This window comes from Actinia tenebrosa, unplaced genomic scaffold (assembly GCF_029948245.1).
Source record: "Actinia tenebrosa isolate PJP-AT-01 unplaced genomic scaffold, QUT_ActTen_1.0 PGA_scaffold0__85_contigs__length_37466705, whole genome shotgun sequence".
NCBI classification, from domain to species: Eukaryota; Metazoa; Cnidaria; class Anthozoa; order Actiniaria; family Actiniidae; genus Actinia; species Actinia tenebrosa.
The window spans coordinates 5320883-5339867 of NW_028292569.1; the positions used below are offsets into that span (position 1 = coordinate 5320883).

The window sequence follows — 18985 nt, forward strand, 5'->3', positions numbered from 1 at the left end:
CGAAATATCTATTATTTGCTCAGAGTGAAAATTCTTAAGATGTCATTGCTAGTATAACGAGTACGCACAGAAAGAAATATTAAATGCCCAAGGGTCTTGTACGATAATTTTAGCAAATATAAAAGTAAACCGTGTTTGTTTAGGATAGAATTTTCTATTTTTGGCTTCCCTAGACATTGCCCATCAGATGATTTGAGGATCGATTACAGCTTTGTTGAATTTTCACGTCATACCAGACAAAATTAAAGTCTTTAGGTTGAACTTAAGTTGTGTAACCCTTGTCGGTCTTACGACTTTCAGCTCAGAAACAAGCGATTGTCGTATAACGTTTCCCCACAGTTTTAAAAATTAGCTGTTGGGATATTTGTGTAAATTATTTCAATTTTCTTCTACAGTACATTTTAACTTAAAAACGGAAAAAAAACTTAAATTTTTTTAATAGTTTAATATCGTTCAGTATGGGTTAAGAGAATACATTTGTTTTACCTTTTAAAGCCAAACTAAAGCCAGCAGAAAAATAAGAAGAATTAAAATTTTTATAAACAGTGCCATAAAATAAGAAATAAAAAACAAACAAACAAACAAACAAACAAAAAAGTCAAAAAGCAAAACAAAAACAAAACAAAACAAAACAACAACACTAAAACATTCGAGCCAGTAAACATTATGAATATTTATTTTTTGACCAAAATAGGGGGCAACCTGACAAGTACTTAGAAGCTGTGAAGCTAGCTTTAAACATCTACTCAGGAAAGCCTAAATCCTAAGATAATGTGCGATAAAAAAGTCGTTACCTAAAACGATACATTCCTAGAGCAAAGGCAATAGTGTTCTAGAACGTTAGAACGTAACGAGGTTGATCCTCCTGATCGGTTGAAAATGTAGGATACCAAACGACTCACTCTATTGAAACATGATTGATAGCTATCTAATATGTAACTAATCTCACTTGTGATTGGCCAATCACATTGTGAAACATTGTGCCAATACTTGCGTAATCTTGAAAGTACTATATATCTATACTCTGACTCTGGCTTAATTAGAGATCGTTATCGTGGCGTTTCCCACGGTATGGCCATAAAACAGCACGGAACTCGAACTGGATAGCTTTGATAGCCATGTGCCTCGCATTGTTAGCGACATCACGTGATTATATCTCATTAATTGTTATGAAACATTGAATCTTTCTTTTTGGGCGTAATGCTTTCCCATTCAGCCAGTCAATTTAACTTAACATAAATCTTGACTTGATGACTTGGACAGGTCACGTGATCACATTCCTGGTGAGTTCACGTGATCTCGCTTATCGCGATGAAGCGGTTGAATATGTGTTTCCCCATTTTATTTAGATTGAATAAACTTCTTTGTGTGAATTACCTATTCATGGATACCTTGTCAAAAGTTATCTGAAAGAGTTGACATTCACGTCATTTTACGCCTGAATTCGATGATATTGACAATTCACTAAATTAGTAGACAAATTAGTGTCTTAATAGATGCAAACGCCTTATTTGTCTTGATGCTAAAATCAAGTTATACAATTCATTTATCGCACCTTAATTATTGTGCTACTGTGTGGCATGTTTGCTTAAAAAGTGACTCCGAAAAACTAGAAAAACTAAATGAAAGAGCATTAAGAAGTATTTATCAAGATAGGGATAGTGATTATCACTCTCTATTAACCAAGGCCAACAAGTCAACATTACATATATATATATATATATATATATATATATATATATATATATATAACTATTGCAATTTCAGTTCTTAAAGCATTGAATGTTACACCTTACAATCTTAGGGGGTCTCACATTTTAACTACTCCTAAAATTAATACAACAACATATGGACTTAAGGCAATAAGATACTTAGAGCCTGAATTATGGAACTCTCTGATGGATAATATAAGAACATCTAATAATATAAGCTTAGTTCTTTCAGATACCGGCAAATTTCAAAACTTGATCTTGCTAGTATCCAGTGACATTATATTTATTCTCATATTTTACTTGTATTTATATATCTTATATATTTATATCATTGTGTATCTTTTTCTTTTAATATTTTTGTCATAGCTATTTATTCTTTAGCTCGCTCAAACTAGCACTTGTGTGCTATCGCATTTAGTGAGAATAAATAAAGATTTATTATTACTACTACTATTATTATAAGAAATTCAGGATAAAAAATGAGTGTTTAGTACTTTTTTCTCAATTCTCACCCACATTTTGTCATAATTGATATAACTTTAAAATCATTATTCATAAGGAATAGATTCATCACTTGGAAGCTGTCCATTTATTCTCTGTGTATTACGGCTTATAAAGCTAAAAATTGTTATTCACGTTAGTTATTTGTTTAACCGATCGGAATCAGTTATAATTACGTATACATCCGGGGCTTTGTGTCTAGTACACCTGTAAGAGAGAAAAAGTTCGAGACATTGTGTCTGTGAGTGTCATTTCTCATTATAAGGCTGCGTTCATAATGTATGGCGGGGGGGCCAGGTGAAATTGAGGTGGGATCGGGAAAAGTTTGGTAGGAAAAAGGGGGGATGGACAAATTTTTATCAGAAAAATGGAAGAGGGGGATGCACAATTTTTGGAAGAAACTACAAGCCTTGCTTAGGGGGGATCGTATTTTCTGATGACTTTAGGGGGGGTGTTGAAAATTATTCTGGACATTTCAAATTTTCACCTGCCCCCCCCCACCCCCCTCCCTCTGCCATGCATCATGAACGCAGCCTAAGACATGCGAAGATCAACATCTGTACTTGACAACTGTAAAAAGAACACTAAATTGTACTAATAGCCATATTGTTTTGCACTTGTAGTTTTGGTAGAGAACCAAGATGGTTGATTCAAGTGCTCTTACAACGGCCCCTCCTTTGGATGTGTTTTTGAGTACGAGTAATCGAACAAACTCAAGTGAGGCCCGTGTTGGACTAACAGTACTCGAAGAGTATGCAAAGCATGCAAGAGTCTTAAAACTCACTCTGTATGTGATTATCTTTCTTGTAAGTGCGTTAGGGAACTCTATGGTTTGTGTGATCATCCTTCGACGCAAAAACATGAAAACAGTAACGAACTACTTTATTCTGAATTTGGCCATCGCTGACTTAGCCTTGACGTGTATTTGTATTCCATTCGACATTCCTGTTCAGGAGATGGACTACGTTTGGCCTTACGGGGCTTTTATGTGCAAGATTCTGTATCCCTTACAAACACTAGCTCTCTTTGCATCGATATACACTTTGACAGCGGTCAGTTTGACGCGATATTGGGCTATCGTTCACCCACTTCGAAGACAGCTCACCATTTCTAAAGCTAAAATTCTTATAGTTCTTATTTGGGTGTTTTCCATAATCCCTGTATGTCCTTATATTATCATATTACGCTACAGTGACAACTCCTGCGATGAGTCATGGGAAAACCACCACACGCGAAAGATCTACACGGCATTTCTTTTCACCACACAGTACGTCTTACCACTCATTGTCATAGCAACGGCTTACATAAGCATAGCAGGCGAGCTACGAAAGAGAGAATTCGTGACCGAATGTCTAAGAAGACAACAGTTGGAAGAGACCAGGAAGATAGTGCGCATGCTCGTAGTGGTAACGGTGCTGTTCGCAGCCTGCATGTTGCCGAACAATATCATGTGGATGTGGTTGGACTTTGGACAAGCAGATCAGTATTTCAAATACTTCTGGGAAGTCGTTGCTTTTAGTAATATTTTAACATTCGCCAACAGCGCTGCCAACCCCTTGTGCTACACCATGCTTAACGAGAACTATCGCAAAGAAGTTAAGTCCACCTTGAAATTTTGTTTGAACAGGACTGACAAACAAGTAGGAGGGCGACTACGGAAAGGAAGTAGTTTATCAGGGTTTGAATTATTGAAAATCCCTCGATCAAAGTCAACTACCACAACTGTTAGTAACGTATAGTCACGTGACCAATCGCTCGATATTAGCTGCCAAAATCCTTAGGTGTACAAATTTTCTAGTGAATTTTTTAACTTTAAATGATGATTTCGATTCAGCTTTACCATAGTAACCATCACGTGACAACTTAGTTTATACTCGTTCCCATTCCATTCTCTGATATTAACATTTTTATCGATAAAATGTCGTTTCCCCACGTGACATGGAGCGATTATTACGACTATTCATTGGCTCCCTAAAGTAACCAATCAGTAACTTCGTCTTGTCGATACTACAAAGAAGCAAAACGAACTGATGAATCAGAGATAGGCCAGAACTTATAAATAATTTAATCAATTACATATTAAAAGCAAACCAGATTTTATAAACCACATTATGGTTGACAGAGCTAAAACTTAAAATGCTGGATGACATTGTTGAAAAACCTCCAACATGGCCGCCACTTCCCACAGGAAATATACCCAAGTAAAATTACTTTGTTCTGAGGCGAGTGCTTTCTACTCCCTCGAGCAAAGTTTTGCTCCCTTTTTGTCACGATATCTCTTTTCAAAGTAAATAATGTTGAATGAGTGTTCTATCAACCATTCCAAGGTCGAGGAAAAACTGGGTTGAGTTAGCATTGCGGGGCATTCTGGAACTATTTCAAGATGGCGTCTAATTCGTCCTCTAACAAGCTGCTCCTCTAACAAAGTCCCGTAATGCACTGCATGCAAACTCGACCCAGTCTTTTTTTAATATATGTATATAATTTATACCCTACGTACCATGAGGGTACGTAAAACTTACTAAACTCACTAAATAGTCATTAAAACCGAAAACTGAGTAACATATAAATCTATTTATAATTACTGCAAAGGGCGAACGAATTTCGGCAATAAATTGAAAGGATTTGTGACGAAAATGCATAATATTTAATGAATGGAAAACATTTCTAGGTAATACGAAAATGATAAAAAAATACTAATAATAACGATACTTTCACACCCTTCTCGTTACTAAAATTGAAATTTCTGCAACTGAAGTTACCCTAGCTTGGAAGTAATCAATGCATGAATTCGAAAAGCCATTAAGCTTGATTCCTTTTCAAGCAAGACCAGCATCCTGAGCCATCCCAAAGAAAATACCACGTTGGGACAACAGATTCTGAGGTGTATCGAACTCCATCATGAAGCCCTTGTCAAGAACGATGATCCTGGTAATGATTACGGACATAAAACATGTTATTATATGATGACTCTGCATAACGAAACTCTACACTTTCTTATAGCACATCTTATTACATCTAGTACCAGCTCACTACACCACACTATTGCATATTAGCATACCACACAACATCAGGCAACACCATGCTTACAATACCATACCACACAACACCCCGCAACACCACGATACATCATTAAACAACCAACAGCAGTGCACTGCACAGCAGAAAACATGTCAACACAATGCATAATATAATTACATACCACTCTACGGCCCTCACGATACAACGAGCTACACTACTGATCACATTATGTTCAATACACTACACGAATACACTAAATCAAACCACACCTCAATACAATACATTACATCACAATAATACACCACACCTTACTGCACCACTATACATCACTGTCATAATATCGTACCTTCAGTAATCCACAACGCCCCACCACTACACTACTATACAGCCACCATATTGCACACCTCCTTACCTGGAGTAATCCATGATAGTATTGAGTCGATGTGCTATAGTCAACACTGTTCGATCAGCAAATTCAGTCCTGATGGTCTTCTGGATGAGTTCGTCTGTCTCGAGATCCACAGCTGCCGTCGCTTCGTCCAGGACCAGAACTTTACTTTTTCTAAGTAGAGCACGAGCAAGACACACCAACTGACGTTGACCAACACTGAAAAAACCCAGAATAATTAACATAGGTGTTAAAATAAAATTACCGTTCATCCATTCATACCTGAGGTTCTCTCCTCCCTCCGAGACAGAATGCTGCAGACCCTCAGCAAGACCCGACACGAACTGCTTCAGATGGCTGACTTCAAGGACTTTCCACAGCTCTTCGTCTGAGTATTTATCAAACGGGTCCAGGTTGAACCGTAACGTACCAGAAAACAACACGGGATCCTAACAAGATAAACACTTGGTATCCTTAATGTGTAAGATGCATTGATGGCACGAAAGATTTAAAAGCTTGTTTTTGCTGGGTTTTACAATAAAATACTTTCTAACTGACTGCATATGGTAGTCAGTGTTTGAACACCATTTGGAGCAGAGATGATGAGATTCAAAGACTTTTATCAGTGAATTGAAACAGCAATTCATAATCTCATATTGTACTCATTGGTCTGTGGTAACTAAGGTTACCCTTTCACGTTGGAATGAGTGTGTAATATTCTGAGTTGACCACGTTCCCAAAAGGATGGGTCAACTCCTTTATTCTTATTGTTTGACCTTGAGTTTGATCTGAAGGTCAACTCAGCTACTTAGCATTAACTTAAAGGAATTAAACACGATGGAGTGCCTGTGGTATTAGCCATTGCGAGTTTATTGAGAAAAAGCCTGAATTTGGCATTTCAGTGATTTTAGGGCTGTTTTAGCGGACAAAATTGATACAGTCTTAAAAATATGTCTCCTAAAACAGCCCTTAAAATGTACTGCAATACTAACTAGACCCAGTTCTTTACTCAACCTCGGAATGCCTAACATGAAGAGTGACTCGAATGGGATACCTGTGGAATAATGGTGAGTCGTGAACGCAAGTCTTGCAGGCCCATCACAGCGATATTTATATCATCGATCTTGATGCTTCCCCCTGCACTCTCCAGTAGACGAAACAAGGCCAGAGTCAAGGTTGACTTGCCAGCTCCTGTACGACCGACGATGCCAATCTGAACAGAAGAAATAGAAACCGTATTATACATTTGTATAGTAGCTCTACGAGACTGTACTGGACTCTACGGGATCTGTGCCGCGTAATGCCATGACGTCACAGTGTTTAAAATTCACCATTTTTCATACATTGGTTACTGATCAAACACAAAGCGCTCAAGCGAGGCGCCTAGGTACTTTCAAAGGATTATTCAAATTTGAACCTTACAACCTCGACTGAATGCTTTGTGTTTGACCAGTGAACCGATCTATGGAAAATGGTACATAGCCCAACCAAGTGACAATCTTATAATGTGGTATTTATATCGCCATCACCATTACCATCATCATCATATATCTAATTTTATCTGTGCGTTTCGTGGAGCAAACTTCATAAGTGGCAAACGTGCAAGTAAACTAGAATGACCTTTAAATGGCTTTCTTTCTGAACAAATCAAAGTTCCAAGATAACAAAGATCGTCCAATCAAAGCAATGCAAAAAAACCCTCTACCACTAGCTCTGATTTATCGTAGTCTATACCTACCTTCTCTCCTGGTACGATATCACAGCTAATATTCTTCAGGACGAGCGGGAGGTTTTCTCTGTATCTCAAGTCAAAAGTTTCTATAGCGATGTGACCTGAACCAGGCCAGTCTTCAGGAGGACGATTATCTTCGACGATCCACGCTGCCTGTGGGGGGAGAGGAAGGGAAATTTCATAATATAGCCTTTATGGTGAAGGGGAAGGTAGTAAAGGGATTTTGTAGGCTCAGATTACCGAAAAGTCAGTTTGTACACTAAAAGCTATACCCACTCACTCGGTGCCTACCCTAACATGTCTACCCTACCCTATCTTACCCTACCCTACCTCTGTTGGTAGTTCTGAATACTCTTTGGTACGCTCCACGGACACGATGTTTGTCTCGAGTTCACTTGACATACGCACCATCATGTTTAGCGTCTGGGTTACCTGTGGTATTAGTATAGGTAAAACGTTATATGATGTAAAGAAACATGCGTTTTTTGATGTCGTCCATGATACATGACAAGAATGCTTTCGGAGCTTAGGAAGATTTCAATGGTGCATTGCGCTACATGTACACACATATTGGCTTTAATGAAGGGCTCAGCGGCCCACACGAAAATACGTCACAACTTATAAGCTCTATTATATATATCCCACTGACCTGCAGGGCATAGGTGATTGACATGCCAACAAGACTACTTTCAATGGAGTCCTTACTGACAACAGCGAAAATTGCAGCAAACAAAATGATAAGGTTACCAACAAATTCTAGACGAAGGGCGAGCCACCTATAAAAGAAACGACATTTCAAAATCTTCAATCTTTCAGCTTTTTCTTGTCTACCTACCGACCCACCCTGACAAATATTAGACCAGAGGGAGGGGGTAAGTCAGTTTTGAGCTTAAATAGGCAATTTGTGTTTCTACCTGTTGGAACAGATAAGTGGGAAATAAGCCAGCTGATTTTCGTCTACTTTGTAAAAGTTCCCGCGGATGAACCGTTGTTGTTGATGGTAGGCTCTGATGGTCGAAGAACCACCGATTGTTTCATAGAAATTGTTGTACACTGGCGAGCGACTCACTGATTCTATTCTCTTTATCTGACGGGACGATGAGACGTACCATCTCTAGAGACAGGAAAGAGAAATAGAAATAAATAAAAATGAATGGAAATAGAAATATGAGATGACACTAGAACACGTGGTGCTGGACTAGGCAAAGGACTATCTAGGGCACGTGAAAAGAGAAAATGAGCTGTAGAGTTATTGCATTGCGGCGTACCATTTATAGATACATGAAATAGAGAAATAGAAAGATAGAATGGAAAGTGGGGACAGAAATGTAGGATGATACTAGGGCGATACTAAAACAAACAAACAAACAAACAAGAGCAAAAACAAGAAACATAGACCGGACTTTCCAGTTTCGCATAACCATTGTTTAAAAAAAACAATATCTACTCTACCTGTATTAAAAAATAAATTATTCCAAGAGGGATTATGATCGTCAGGAAGAGGGGTGTGGCATAGGAAATAGCAATCAGGGTTCCAAACACACTCAAAAACGTCCTCAAGAAGGCTCCCATAGAGCGTGGAACTGTATCATCTATAGTGTACAAATCCTTTGAAAACCTGTTGACAATACGACCAATGGGAGTGGTCTCAAAGAATGACATAGGTGAGTGAAGAATATTGATGAGAAGACTGTCATGGAGAGATTTGGATGCTCGAATTGAACCAAAGGCCAGACATATGGACGAAATCAGGACGAATGTTGCTTGGAGGAATCCAAAAGCACCATATATCCCGAGATAAAGATCACGTTTGTCTGTTGATTTGTCGAGATCCGAACTCCACAGCGCCAACCAAATCCTCGATCCTACCAGACAACCTTCTGACATCAGCATGAATGACAATACCAGAGCAGCTAACAACACTCCAATGGATTTTGCATACGTCCAGAATACAGTTAGCTTTACCTGTAAACGATGACGTATACTAATTACTATTGAAACTTACTAGAAGTCCCGTCCCCTCCCTTACGCAACAAATTACTGCAGTCCATTAAGTAACACAGACTAAATTTAATACATAACTGGCACGGAGAATGGCCCAGGCACTGGCGCAGAGTGTTAGAAGTGATACTCTGAAGACTAAGAGCAAAGGATTGCAAACTAATCTTTAGTCTATGTGCAATGTTTTCCCATTACAGGCCACGTGTCATTCTCTTGAGAATGAGATTCTTCGTTTGAGTTGAATCTATCCTTATTCATGTGTCTTCTGATGGGTAACCGTCAAACAAAGAAATGATACAAGTGATTTGTAATGAGAATAGACCGTTTTCTCAAGGTTGCGTGCGCAGGCCACGAAACGGAAAAACGCAAATTCAGTAAAATTGAGAAGACAGTTTTATATTTAAAAAGGAAAATAATTGATTTTATGAATTTTTATAGCAATGCATGATAATGCTCGTGTTCTGGTATCGTGGTCCGTCAAGTTCCTTATAATTAGATGCGCACGCAACCTTGAGAAAACGGTCTATTGAATTCTTTCTCATGTATTCTCAATCTCAACGATTGTATTGGCTGCCGTCACGTGGTGGTGCAAAATCTCCATAGTCTTTAATAACTTACACTTCCTTTCTCTGCTTTCTCTTCACCAATCATCGCATCCATGTCTCTATCTTCCTCTACAATAGTCATACAATCAGTGTCAGCGGTATCTGATGTTATCGTGGTTCCCATGGTAGCCACGCTCTGTCGGCGTCTCAACACTGGTCGATTTACAACGATCGTCGGTGGTTCAAATCCTGCATCCATTTCATCCTGACTTCCGCTGAGATTAAGCTGAACGAGTATGTCTTCTTCGTCTTCGTTCTCAGGACCTTCGTGGATTGGCTCGTTAACTACAGAAATAATCAACGAAATGAAATCGATTTAGCTTAGCGGCGCACATGCCGCTTTGTTTTGAAATACGTTCCGCATTAGCTAAATCTGAGAATGAAGGGTTGCCATGCACTGATCTCTATCTTAGATTTCATTCAAACATTTCGATCGTGGTACTGCGATCTTCATTCTCAGATAAAATATGCATGGTTACCAGATATTCAACTTAAGTTTGTTAACGACACCTACTAGTGTCCATTTCGTTGTTTTCCTCTGTTGCAAATGTCTTCAAGAATTCAGCAAAGGCTCCTTGATTGGCTTGAAGTTCCTCGTATGTTCCGACCTGAAGGATCGTTAAGAGATACGGTTGATACGATAAGATGGGTTACATGGGCGGATCTAGGATTTTGAGTGAGGGAGGGGAGGTTGTTCACGAAATTAAGAAGATGCACCTTTTTAGTAATTTACATTTTTTTTTATCGCTTAAACCAACCAACTCGTTCCAAGCTAGAATGTCGGTGACCTGTTGGAGAGGTGGGGGTGTGTGGGGGATGCACGGGTACCCTGTGACCTCTAAAATCCGCCACTGTGTTATCATTTGTAAATACTGTTCTTTCGTTCATAGTTCTCATTCATTCATTCGTTTTCCTTACTTCTGATATTCGACCACCCTGTAGAACAATGATTTGATCCACTTGAGGTAAGAAGCTCACAGCATGAGTTACCAAAACACGTGTCTTATGAGGGAAAAAAAGAGAAAACAATAATATAAAAATATGACCTCTTTCATGAAAGTCTGCAAATATGTACAGGACGTAATTCAATATCATCTTGAGTAAACAAATAGGAATCTCCGGTATCTCGCATACCTTCTTCCTCAACCTTCCCCTGGGTCCTATTACTTTATCAAAGAGGTGTTTCCCCACATGTGAATCTACAGCACTGAGTGGATCATCCAACAGGTAGACATCAGCATTAAAGTACACTGCTCTTGCGAGGTTGACACGCTGTTTCTGACCTCCACTAAGGTTGATTCCCTGGAGATAAACAAGAAATAATAAATAAAACGTCACGATAAACAACACTACAACTATTTATATAATGAAAACAAAAAATGTCACTTCCGACCACAGGACCATGCTTCAGTGTCATGAAGGTTAAACAATTGCAGTCACATTGCTTGGATTCAATAACTTTATGATAGCTTTAACTTTTATCACAATCGGGGTTTACAGAAAGTATACATTCTACACATTCTCACCCTTTCGCCAATTTCAGTCATGTCACCACCAGGAAGGATATCAAAGTCCGTTTCCAGAGCACAAGCCTTGACAATCTTGTGATAACGCCTGGCATCGTAATTCCTACCAAACACGATGTTATCTCGAAGCGTTGCATTCTGTATCCATGCTTGTTGAGGCACGTATGCAACTGACCCCTGTAAAAAGATTTCAAAACATTATGCATTATTTTGCAAACCAGAAATATTTCATGACTACTAACTAAAGGGCTGTAACTAAACTAAAGATTTCAATATTTGATGTTGTTTGTCTTTTTTCGGCACAGATTATGATCGACTATCTTCGTGCCGGCACTTAGAAGCTGCAGGCAGTCATCTAGCCACCATGTACCATGCCACCATTAGAATTTGTCAGCGGTAATGTCTATATTTTCCCGCCCTTTTGACGCGTGCGCGCAGGTTTAAAATCTCGAGTCCTTCGTTCGTCTTCAAGTCGAGCATAGTCGAAAATTTCATATTTTTCTTGATATTTTCTTTCCTCTACAATAAAATATTTTCAATTCCTGCCAATTCATTGGGTAGAACTTCAAACGGTAAGTACATTCTTGGCGCATTTCAAAGTTTAAAGCAAGCTACTTTTCCCTAGTTTTTTCCGACTTTTCAAGCCTCGTTTATTTCCAAAGAGAGTTTTGAGCTATGAAAACCAATTGAATTTGTCATAAAAAAGACTTATTACATTCCAACAAAGACTTAGATAGAGGTTCTTCGTTTCAGAATGTTGTCTTAGAATTCCGTTCATGGTTTGTTAGCTATTCACCTGAAGGTAGACCTGTCCATGTGTTTTCTCTGTTTCCCCGAGTAAAGCTGACAGTAACGTAGATTTACCACTTCCTACTTGTCCCACTACTGCTACCAGTGAACCAGTCGTTATGTTTAGATTGACGCTGAAATAGTAATATTTAAGACAGTTCATAATAATAATAGAATAAATAATGGTGTTGATAATGCTGATAATTGATGGTGGTGATTCTACAGTGATTGTAGTTAATGGTGATAAAGAGAGATGACGATGATGATAGCCATGATAATAGTTACGATAATGATGATGATATTAAGCTTAAATGATGATGGTAGTGATGATAATAGTCGGTGATAAATGATGAAGATGAAATGTTAGACAAGCAGTAAGTGATTTAATAACTAGACTTGTGAAGTAAGACATTTAAAATCACACTACATTATTTTTCGATCCATACTCTTTCAAAGTCGGCCCTTCTCCCAAATTCCAAGAGAACGTTCCATCTTCAACATGAATGACCTGGCTTGAAACTGCAAAATAATTACCAAACAATTATCTTACCCATAACTTAAAAAATGATACAGAGAAAAGATAAGAAAAACCAGATTAAGATAAGTATTTTGAGGATTCCTTAAGAAAATAATAATATATTTTAATGGAATCTCAAATTGCCATGCACTCTACCCCTGTACTACCACAGTCTTCCCAAATTATTTTCATATATCTATCATGCATCCCAAGAGGTTAAATCTCGAAAACTCACATTCTGTTGGAATAAACTTTTGAACATTTTTTGGGTTCAATTCATCGAGACAAAGAAAATCTGTCAAACGCTTTACAGAAACCAGTGCCTGAAAATAAAATTGAAATTAAAAAATTAACGAGAGGGAGAAAACATTTTGTAATGTGAGCTTGACTGACAAGACCACTAATCTATCATAAGCCTCATATATATTACTGGGGGTTCCATACCTGAACAAAGCTTGCAACAACATTTGGTAAAACAGACAGTGGAAAACGAAGAATGTTGAATATTGAAAGAGCCACAAAGGCCTTTGTTGGTGTTAACTCATTACCAATGAGAACAAAGATAGCAAATGTTGCTAAGGATACCTAAAATGTAAACGCGAACTTGCATTATTTACATTGTAATGGTATTTAACTGGGCCCTGAAATTTATGAAACTTACGAGAAATGGAGCGCAGGTAAATGTGAAGGAAAACCCAGCATTGAGGTACATGGAATTCTTCAGATGCTTTAGTTCATCTTTTCGTATTCCTGAAACTTTTGCCAGGAACGATTCTTCCCAAGCATATAATTTCAGCACCTTTTAAGATAAATAAAACAAAAATTTAAGTTTAAAGATAAATACAGAAAAAAAAAAGATGATATAATATGTATATGCACCTTTATCCCATTAAGGATTTCATTCATGATTCTGATGCGCAAATCTTTTTTACCCATTTGTTTCACCTAGAAAATTGAAAAAAAAAATCAAAATTAATTTAAAACTAATATTTGATAAAGACTAAAGATAATCCCCTTTCACTTAAGTAAATGTTTGGCTGGAAAAACCTCATGAGCTACATAAAATGCAAAATTGCAGAGTACTGGTATCCTACCTGGAGCTTTCTTGCAGTTTTTCCAACAAAAAAGTTAAAAGGAATTAGAAGAACCATGATGACAAATCCAGCCAAAGTAGAAATTCCCATAACATCATAGAGGAAGTATAGAGAGACAATAATCTGGACTGGTGCTGACCATAGTATGTTGATATAAGAACACATGTCTAGTAACCTTTGGGAATCAACCGACATTAAGTTGACCATGTCTCCAGCAGTAGATGTCGCTCGTGATGCATTATTTAGTTTCAAAGCCTGAAAAGGTTTGTATTAATCAATTTGTCAATAATATTGAGTGAATGGATGGGTGGATGAATGGTAGACTGGATGGATGGATGGATGAAAAAAATGGATGGATGGGTGGGATGATGGTTGGATGGATAAATTAATGGGATGGTTGGATGGATGGAAAAGTACTTTAAATGGACAGATAAATTGATGGACTATTAATAAACTTTCACTCTGACAAATGACCAGCATCTAAAATGTCAGTACACTTCCTATTACTGCAGTCCCAACTAGTAATCACTAGTCATTATAAGTTAATAAATTAAGTGCTAAATAAGTGATTGGCTGACCAAAGAAATGAAAGGAGTAAAAAAGAATGAATAAATTAATGAATGAATGGATGAATGAATGAATAAATAGAAAATGCGGGTATATGGGAGGGAGTGAATGAATAAATGAATCAAGAATAAATAAGAGAAATATCCAAATTTACTGATAGAAATAGTTACCGAAAAGATTAAGTTAAAAAATTCATGTTTTCCCCCAAAAAAGACCAACCTTGGCATAAACCATTCCTGTGATTGCAGTCTTTATCTTAACACCAGTAGTCAAGACCAAATGAAAGTATTGCTGCAAGAATAATGATTGAATTGCTGCAGCAATAAACATCCCAATTGCATACACATAGCCCTTCCAAGCACCTCCAGAATCTTTTCCTTCAACATATTTAATCAGCAGTCTGAAAAAAAGGTATATGGAAGCTTATACAATATACATTTGGGTAGATATATTACATTTATTACCCTGATAAATACATGTACCCTGAGATCCAGGTTCTCTCTCCCTCAAGGACCTCTTGCATGTCAGTTTTATTATCGAAGAACACTGGAGCGCCAGAGAGCCTCTGGAACCCAGGGTATTTGTTGAAGGGCTCAGGGTCTGAAACATTAGTATACAATTGGTTATAACTTTTTGTTTCTGTAGCACAGATGATCAAGACTACAGTATGATAAACTTCCTGCCTGAAAAAAAAACCAAAAAAAAACACTTCTTACCTAAGAATAATTGGTTGGACAAACTGAATCAAATCCTGAATTAACTTAAATATTGCTGCTACCAGAAACTGTTGCCAAAACATCAGGAAAAGAACTTTCACCAAAGATGGTCCCTTCGGTTTTTTTCCTTCTGTTGTCTCTTCTTTCTCTTTTTCCTTGGGTACAAATTCTACTTTCTCCTCCTCTTCTTCTTTTTCTTCTGACTGTTCTGTTTCTTTAGCTTCCTCAGTTTCTTTAGTTAACTCCTTTTTACATGAATGCTCTTCAATTCTACAAAGAAAAAACTAAGCTGTAAATTAAACATAATATAAGACATTGTGATAGTTTAAAATGCCTATCACCCTTCTCACGATATTCACTGTATTAATTCTATATGGGCAAGATGTTAAATAACCCCCCCAAAAAATTAAAGTTTGAGTGCAGCTTCTTAAGTTATAAAAGGTTTTTTTTTCATGCCATAAGCTAATGCTTACAAATTCCAGGATTTTATTTCCAAAGGTGGTCAGTACTAGGTACATGTATCTCCACCCCTCCTACCTAAATTGGGTCCTGTAAAATTTAAATGTAGAATAGCAGCCAACTCCAAAACACTTGCTACTTTGGCTGCTACACAATTACACACATAACTATAAATTATTTATCTTCTTCTGTAAAAAATGTGAGATAAAGTGAACTTGAATTGTAAGGTGAAAATTGTTTTAACCAAAACACTATAACTCACTTCTTGCAATGGCAATCAAGAAATTCACACTTATGGCAAATAAATTTTTTCTGTTCTTCATTCCATCTTGTTTCCAATAATGGAATAACCTTTGATGATTTCATGGCTTTTGGTAATGCCCACAAGTCTTGGTCCTCTAAGGGTCTTTTGTGCCCTGTCCGTATAAGCCTAGTAAATATTACACATTATATACATTACAAAAATGACATATTTCTATACGATATCTAATTTTATTTCAAATTGGTTTTGTAGACCTAAGTCAGATAGTGGAAATGTATACGTTAAAAATTGCATAAAATTGCATTATAGAGCCCTGTACTATGCCTGAAAAAAATGTTTGTGAATGCCAGCAGTAAAAAATAAATATTTTGTGGATGGAAAGCCATCTCACTGTTATGCCTTTTTAACATAATTAAAATTACAAAGAGTTATCAATTCTAAATCTTTTAGTGCTTCAGCAATTCAAGTTGTGACATTCATGTCAGACTGATCATGTTCTACGATTTTACCCCCACAAAAAAAATATTGATAAAATTCAGTTGCAAAATACTCTGCAATAGTAGACTCAAAGACTTGCATCTTGGTAAATATTCCCCTTCAGCGAATGTTTGTTAAATAATTTTTAAAATGCAATGTACAAACCAGTTCATCCACCAAAATGTAAGCCTTGAAATGAAGTTTGCAGAATCTTCAGGACATGGTTTCTAAAATGGAAAAAAATCTTTCAAAATGTTTTCTTAATTTTAGTGGGGTCCTGATAAGTTTTATTGAAGTATGCATCTGGGGGGGTACTCCGCCAGAATTTGGGTAGGGGTGTTCTGCTGGGATTCTGAAAGGGGTACCCTGTTTATGACAAAAAAACTCAAATTTGTAGACCCTGTTTATGACAAAAGATATAATTAATTGCACTGAGTTCCTGTTTCAATTATCATGTCATCTCGCGTATCGTTTTTTTTTATGACCATGGTAACCAGTTTCGGTCAATACAAAAGTAGAAATCCTGAATATGACAAGAAACTCAGGAAGAATTTGGACCTTGAGTGAAATTGTATACCCTGTTTATGACAAGAAGCTCGTAAAACCATACCCTGTTCAGGGGATCATCCATGTATAGTCCATATATGGGAGTACCCCCCCCCCCCCCCCCCCCCCCCCCCCCAGGTATGCATGTCTTTTTGTAGTAATGAAATCTGATCTTTTTTTTTCATTTCAGGCTTCTTGTAAATGTATTTTCTGATGTTGAATCTTACCCGATTGAGTAAATCCTTCTCCACTGGTGCAAGAGGAAAGTACTTCAGATCAACATTCTTACTGACCATCTCTGGTGAAAGCTCTCCACCACGATTCAACTCAATTTCACTGTCAAAATAAACAGAATGCAGTTCATCATTATTTGATGACTGTTAAATGGCTTCCCATCCAAACATCACCAATTGCAGTCAGATGGCTTCCTATCTAAATGTTGCTCATCCAATAAGAGTACAGTGCAATAAAATGGTATAACAATCATCATTATAATCAAATGGCTTCTCAATTCAAGCAGCTAAACAGAAAGATGGGCACAGCCATCAAAATGATCACAGTTATCAACTGCAACATCAAACAATCCAGCATTTGTTTAAGCCAAGAGTAGAGATTAGTATTTGTTAGCTCATTTACTTACTTTTGTTTACAAGAAAACAAGAACCTGATAAACACTTCTCTTGTATCAAGGGTAAGCTGGAAATTTGTATTTTATGTACATGCAATCCCATTTTGACAAATTACAAAAAATAGAGCATCCAGGATATTTGGATGATTCCTATTTCTTAAATATTGAAAATATTTTATTGTGATTTGTGAAGGAGGGGTTATAGTGACTTTTCCTCAGTTTTTGTTTCTCTCATTTGGTTATACGAATGACGTGCATGTATTTTTCTTGTGTTAGCTAAGGATAAGAGAAGGATGACAAAGTTTTGTGGGGAGCTTGCATGGATATCAGTGGGACTCTAGTCCTAAAATTTTCAGTGAGTTCCCCCTCCTGAATTATATTTATGCAGGTTTTATAACAAATATTTTTCTTACTCTTCACAGCTAAGATCATCAGTAATAGGAGCAACATTTATACTTGGTATGTATCCAGTCTCCCCAGTGTCTAGGCTCTTTACATATAACCACCATCCTACAGGACCAAGCACTTCAAACTTCTTCCCTCTCTTGGCCAGTAATTGAACATTCTGATCTGGTGCTGTCTTCGCAGCCTCCTCCACATCGAGATCATCAGCAAGTTCTGGGTAGTAGCTTCGCAGTACAATTACAACCAAGTCATAGGGTTTGTTCTTGTCCCTCTTGCAGAGCACTACATCTTCATCATCACTCATCTTCGGTGATCACGATGGATCTTCAATGATCTCAGTCACGGTTAATTATCCTAATTACAAAATATGAGGTACGTTACACAAGTGCATGATCCTTTACAGCTGTAAAATGATTACCCAACCCTCAATAATGTCAACATTATCAAACTCTTTTCTTACAATTTCATATGATGTTTTAGAAATAAATTGGATGTTTTGCTTAAGTCACTTACATAAACCGCCCTCAACCACAAACAAAACAAAGCATTGCTCGCCCCCTGATAAATATCACCCGCCATAGAGTCTCCTAAATGTGGATGTAAAAAAGAAAATAAAAAGGTTGTCGAAAGGAATTTGTCGTAAAAACTTAGATAAAAATCTAGATTAGACTGAAAAGGAGAAACTAGGATATCCACAAAGCTACTTGTGTTTACAGTTTGATCAAAGATTAGTATTATACAAATTGATCGTTACAAGACCTGAACATGGTTCCTAGTTAGAGCAATATCATCCTAACTGTTGGCTTACTTTATCACTTTTAACATTAGAACAACGCTGTTTGTTCTATTCTAAAAGGGTGATACAAAAAGGTTTACTTACAAGATACGATGTTGTTTACCCTGATGCTGTTAGCTGGCTTTTTGAACGCTCAAAATACAAAGCGACAAATCAAAGAAAATTAAACACTGGATCGCATCTATTGGATTGGATCGATGGATTGGATCGAGCTAGAGACACGCCGGGAAGCTCGACAAAAAT

General features: G+C 37.3%; 2 protein-coding genes across 4 annotated transcripts in view; one reads left to right on the plus strand and one right to left on the minus strand.

Moving 5' to 3' along the window:
- LOC116297989 (QRFP-like peptide receptor) overlaps positions 1 to 4775 on the plus strand; it is a 26283-nt gene extending 21508 nt beyond the window's left edge. For all 3 annotated transcript variants that reach the window (XM_031706327.2, XM_031706326.2, XM_031706328.2), the window contains one exon: positions 2837 to 4775. In XM_031706327.2, coding sequence (XP_031562187.1) covers positions 2855 to 3952 — 1098 coding nt within the window. In that variant the 5' untranslated portion in view covers positions 2837 to 2854 and the 3' untranslated portion in view covers positions 3953 to 4775. The remainder of the gene's footprint in view (positions 1 to 2836) is intronic.
- Positions 4262 to 18932, minus strand: LOC116297984 (ATP-binding cassette sub-family C member 1). Its single transcript, XM_089026948.1, has 28 exons — positions 18827 to 18932; positions 17955 to 18300; positions 17141 to 17249; positions 16533 to 16594; positions 15891 to 16058; positions 15170 to 15439; positions 14673 to 14853; positions 13887 to 14141; positions 13672 to 13737; positions 13454 to 13591; positions 13237 to 13377; positions 13028 to 13115; positions 12722 to 12794; positions 12283 to 12409; positions 11487 to 11663; positions 11095 to 11262; positions 10879 to 10962; positions 10475 to 10568; positions 9974 to 10245; positions 8807 to 9319; positions 8269 to 8468; positions 8004 to 8130; positions 7685 to 7786; positions 7361 to 7507; positions 6677 to 6835; positions 5905 to 6071; positions 5647 to 5841; positions 4262 to 5141 (listed from the first exon to the last, which is right to left on the minus strand). Exons 2-28 carry the CDS (start codon positions 18248 to 18250, stop codon positions 5033 to 5035), a joined length of 4488 nt encoding a protein of 1495 aa, XP_088883074.1. The 5' UTR covers positions 18251 to 18300; positions 18827 to 18932; the 3' UTR covers positions 4262 to 5032.
- Positions 18933 to 18985: the final 53 nt, after the last annotated feature.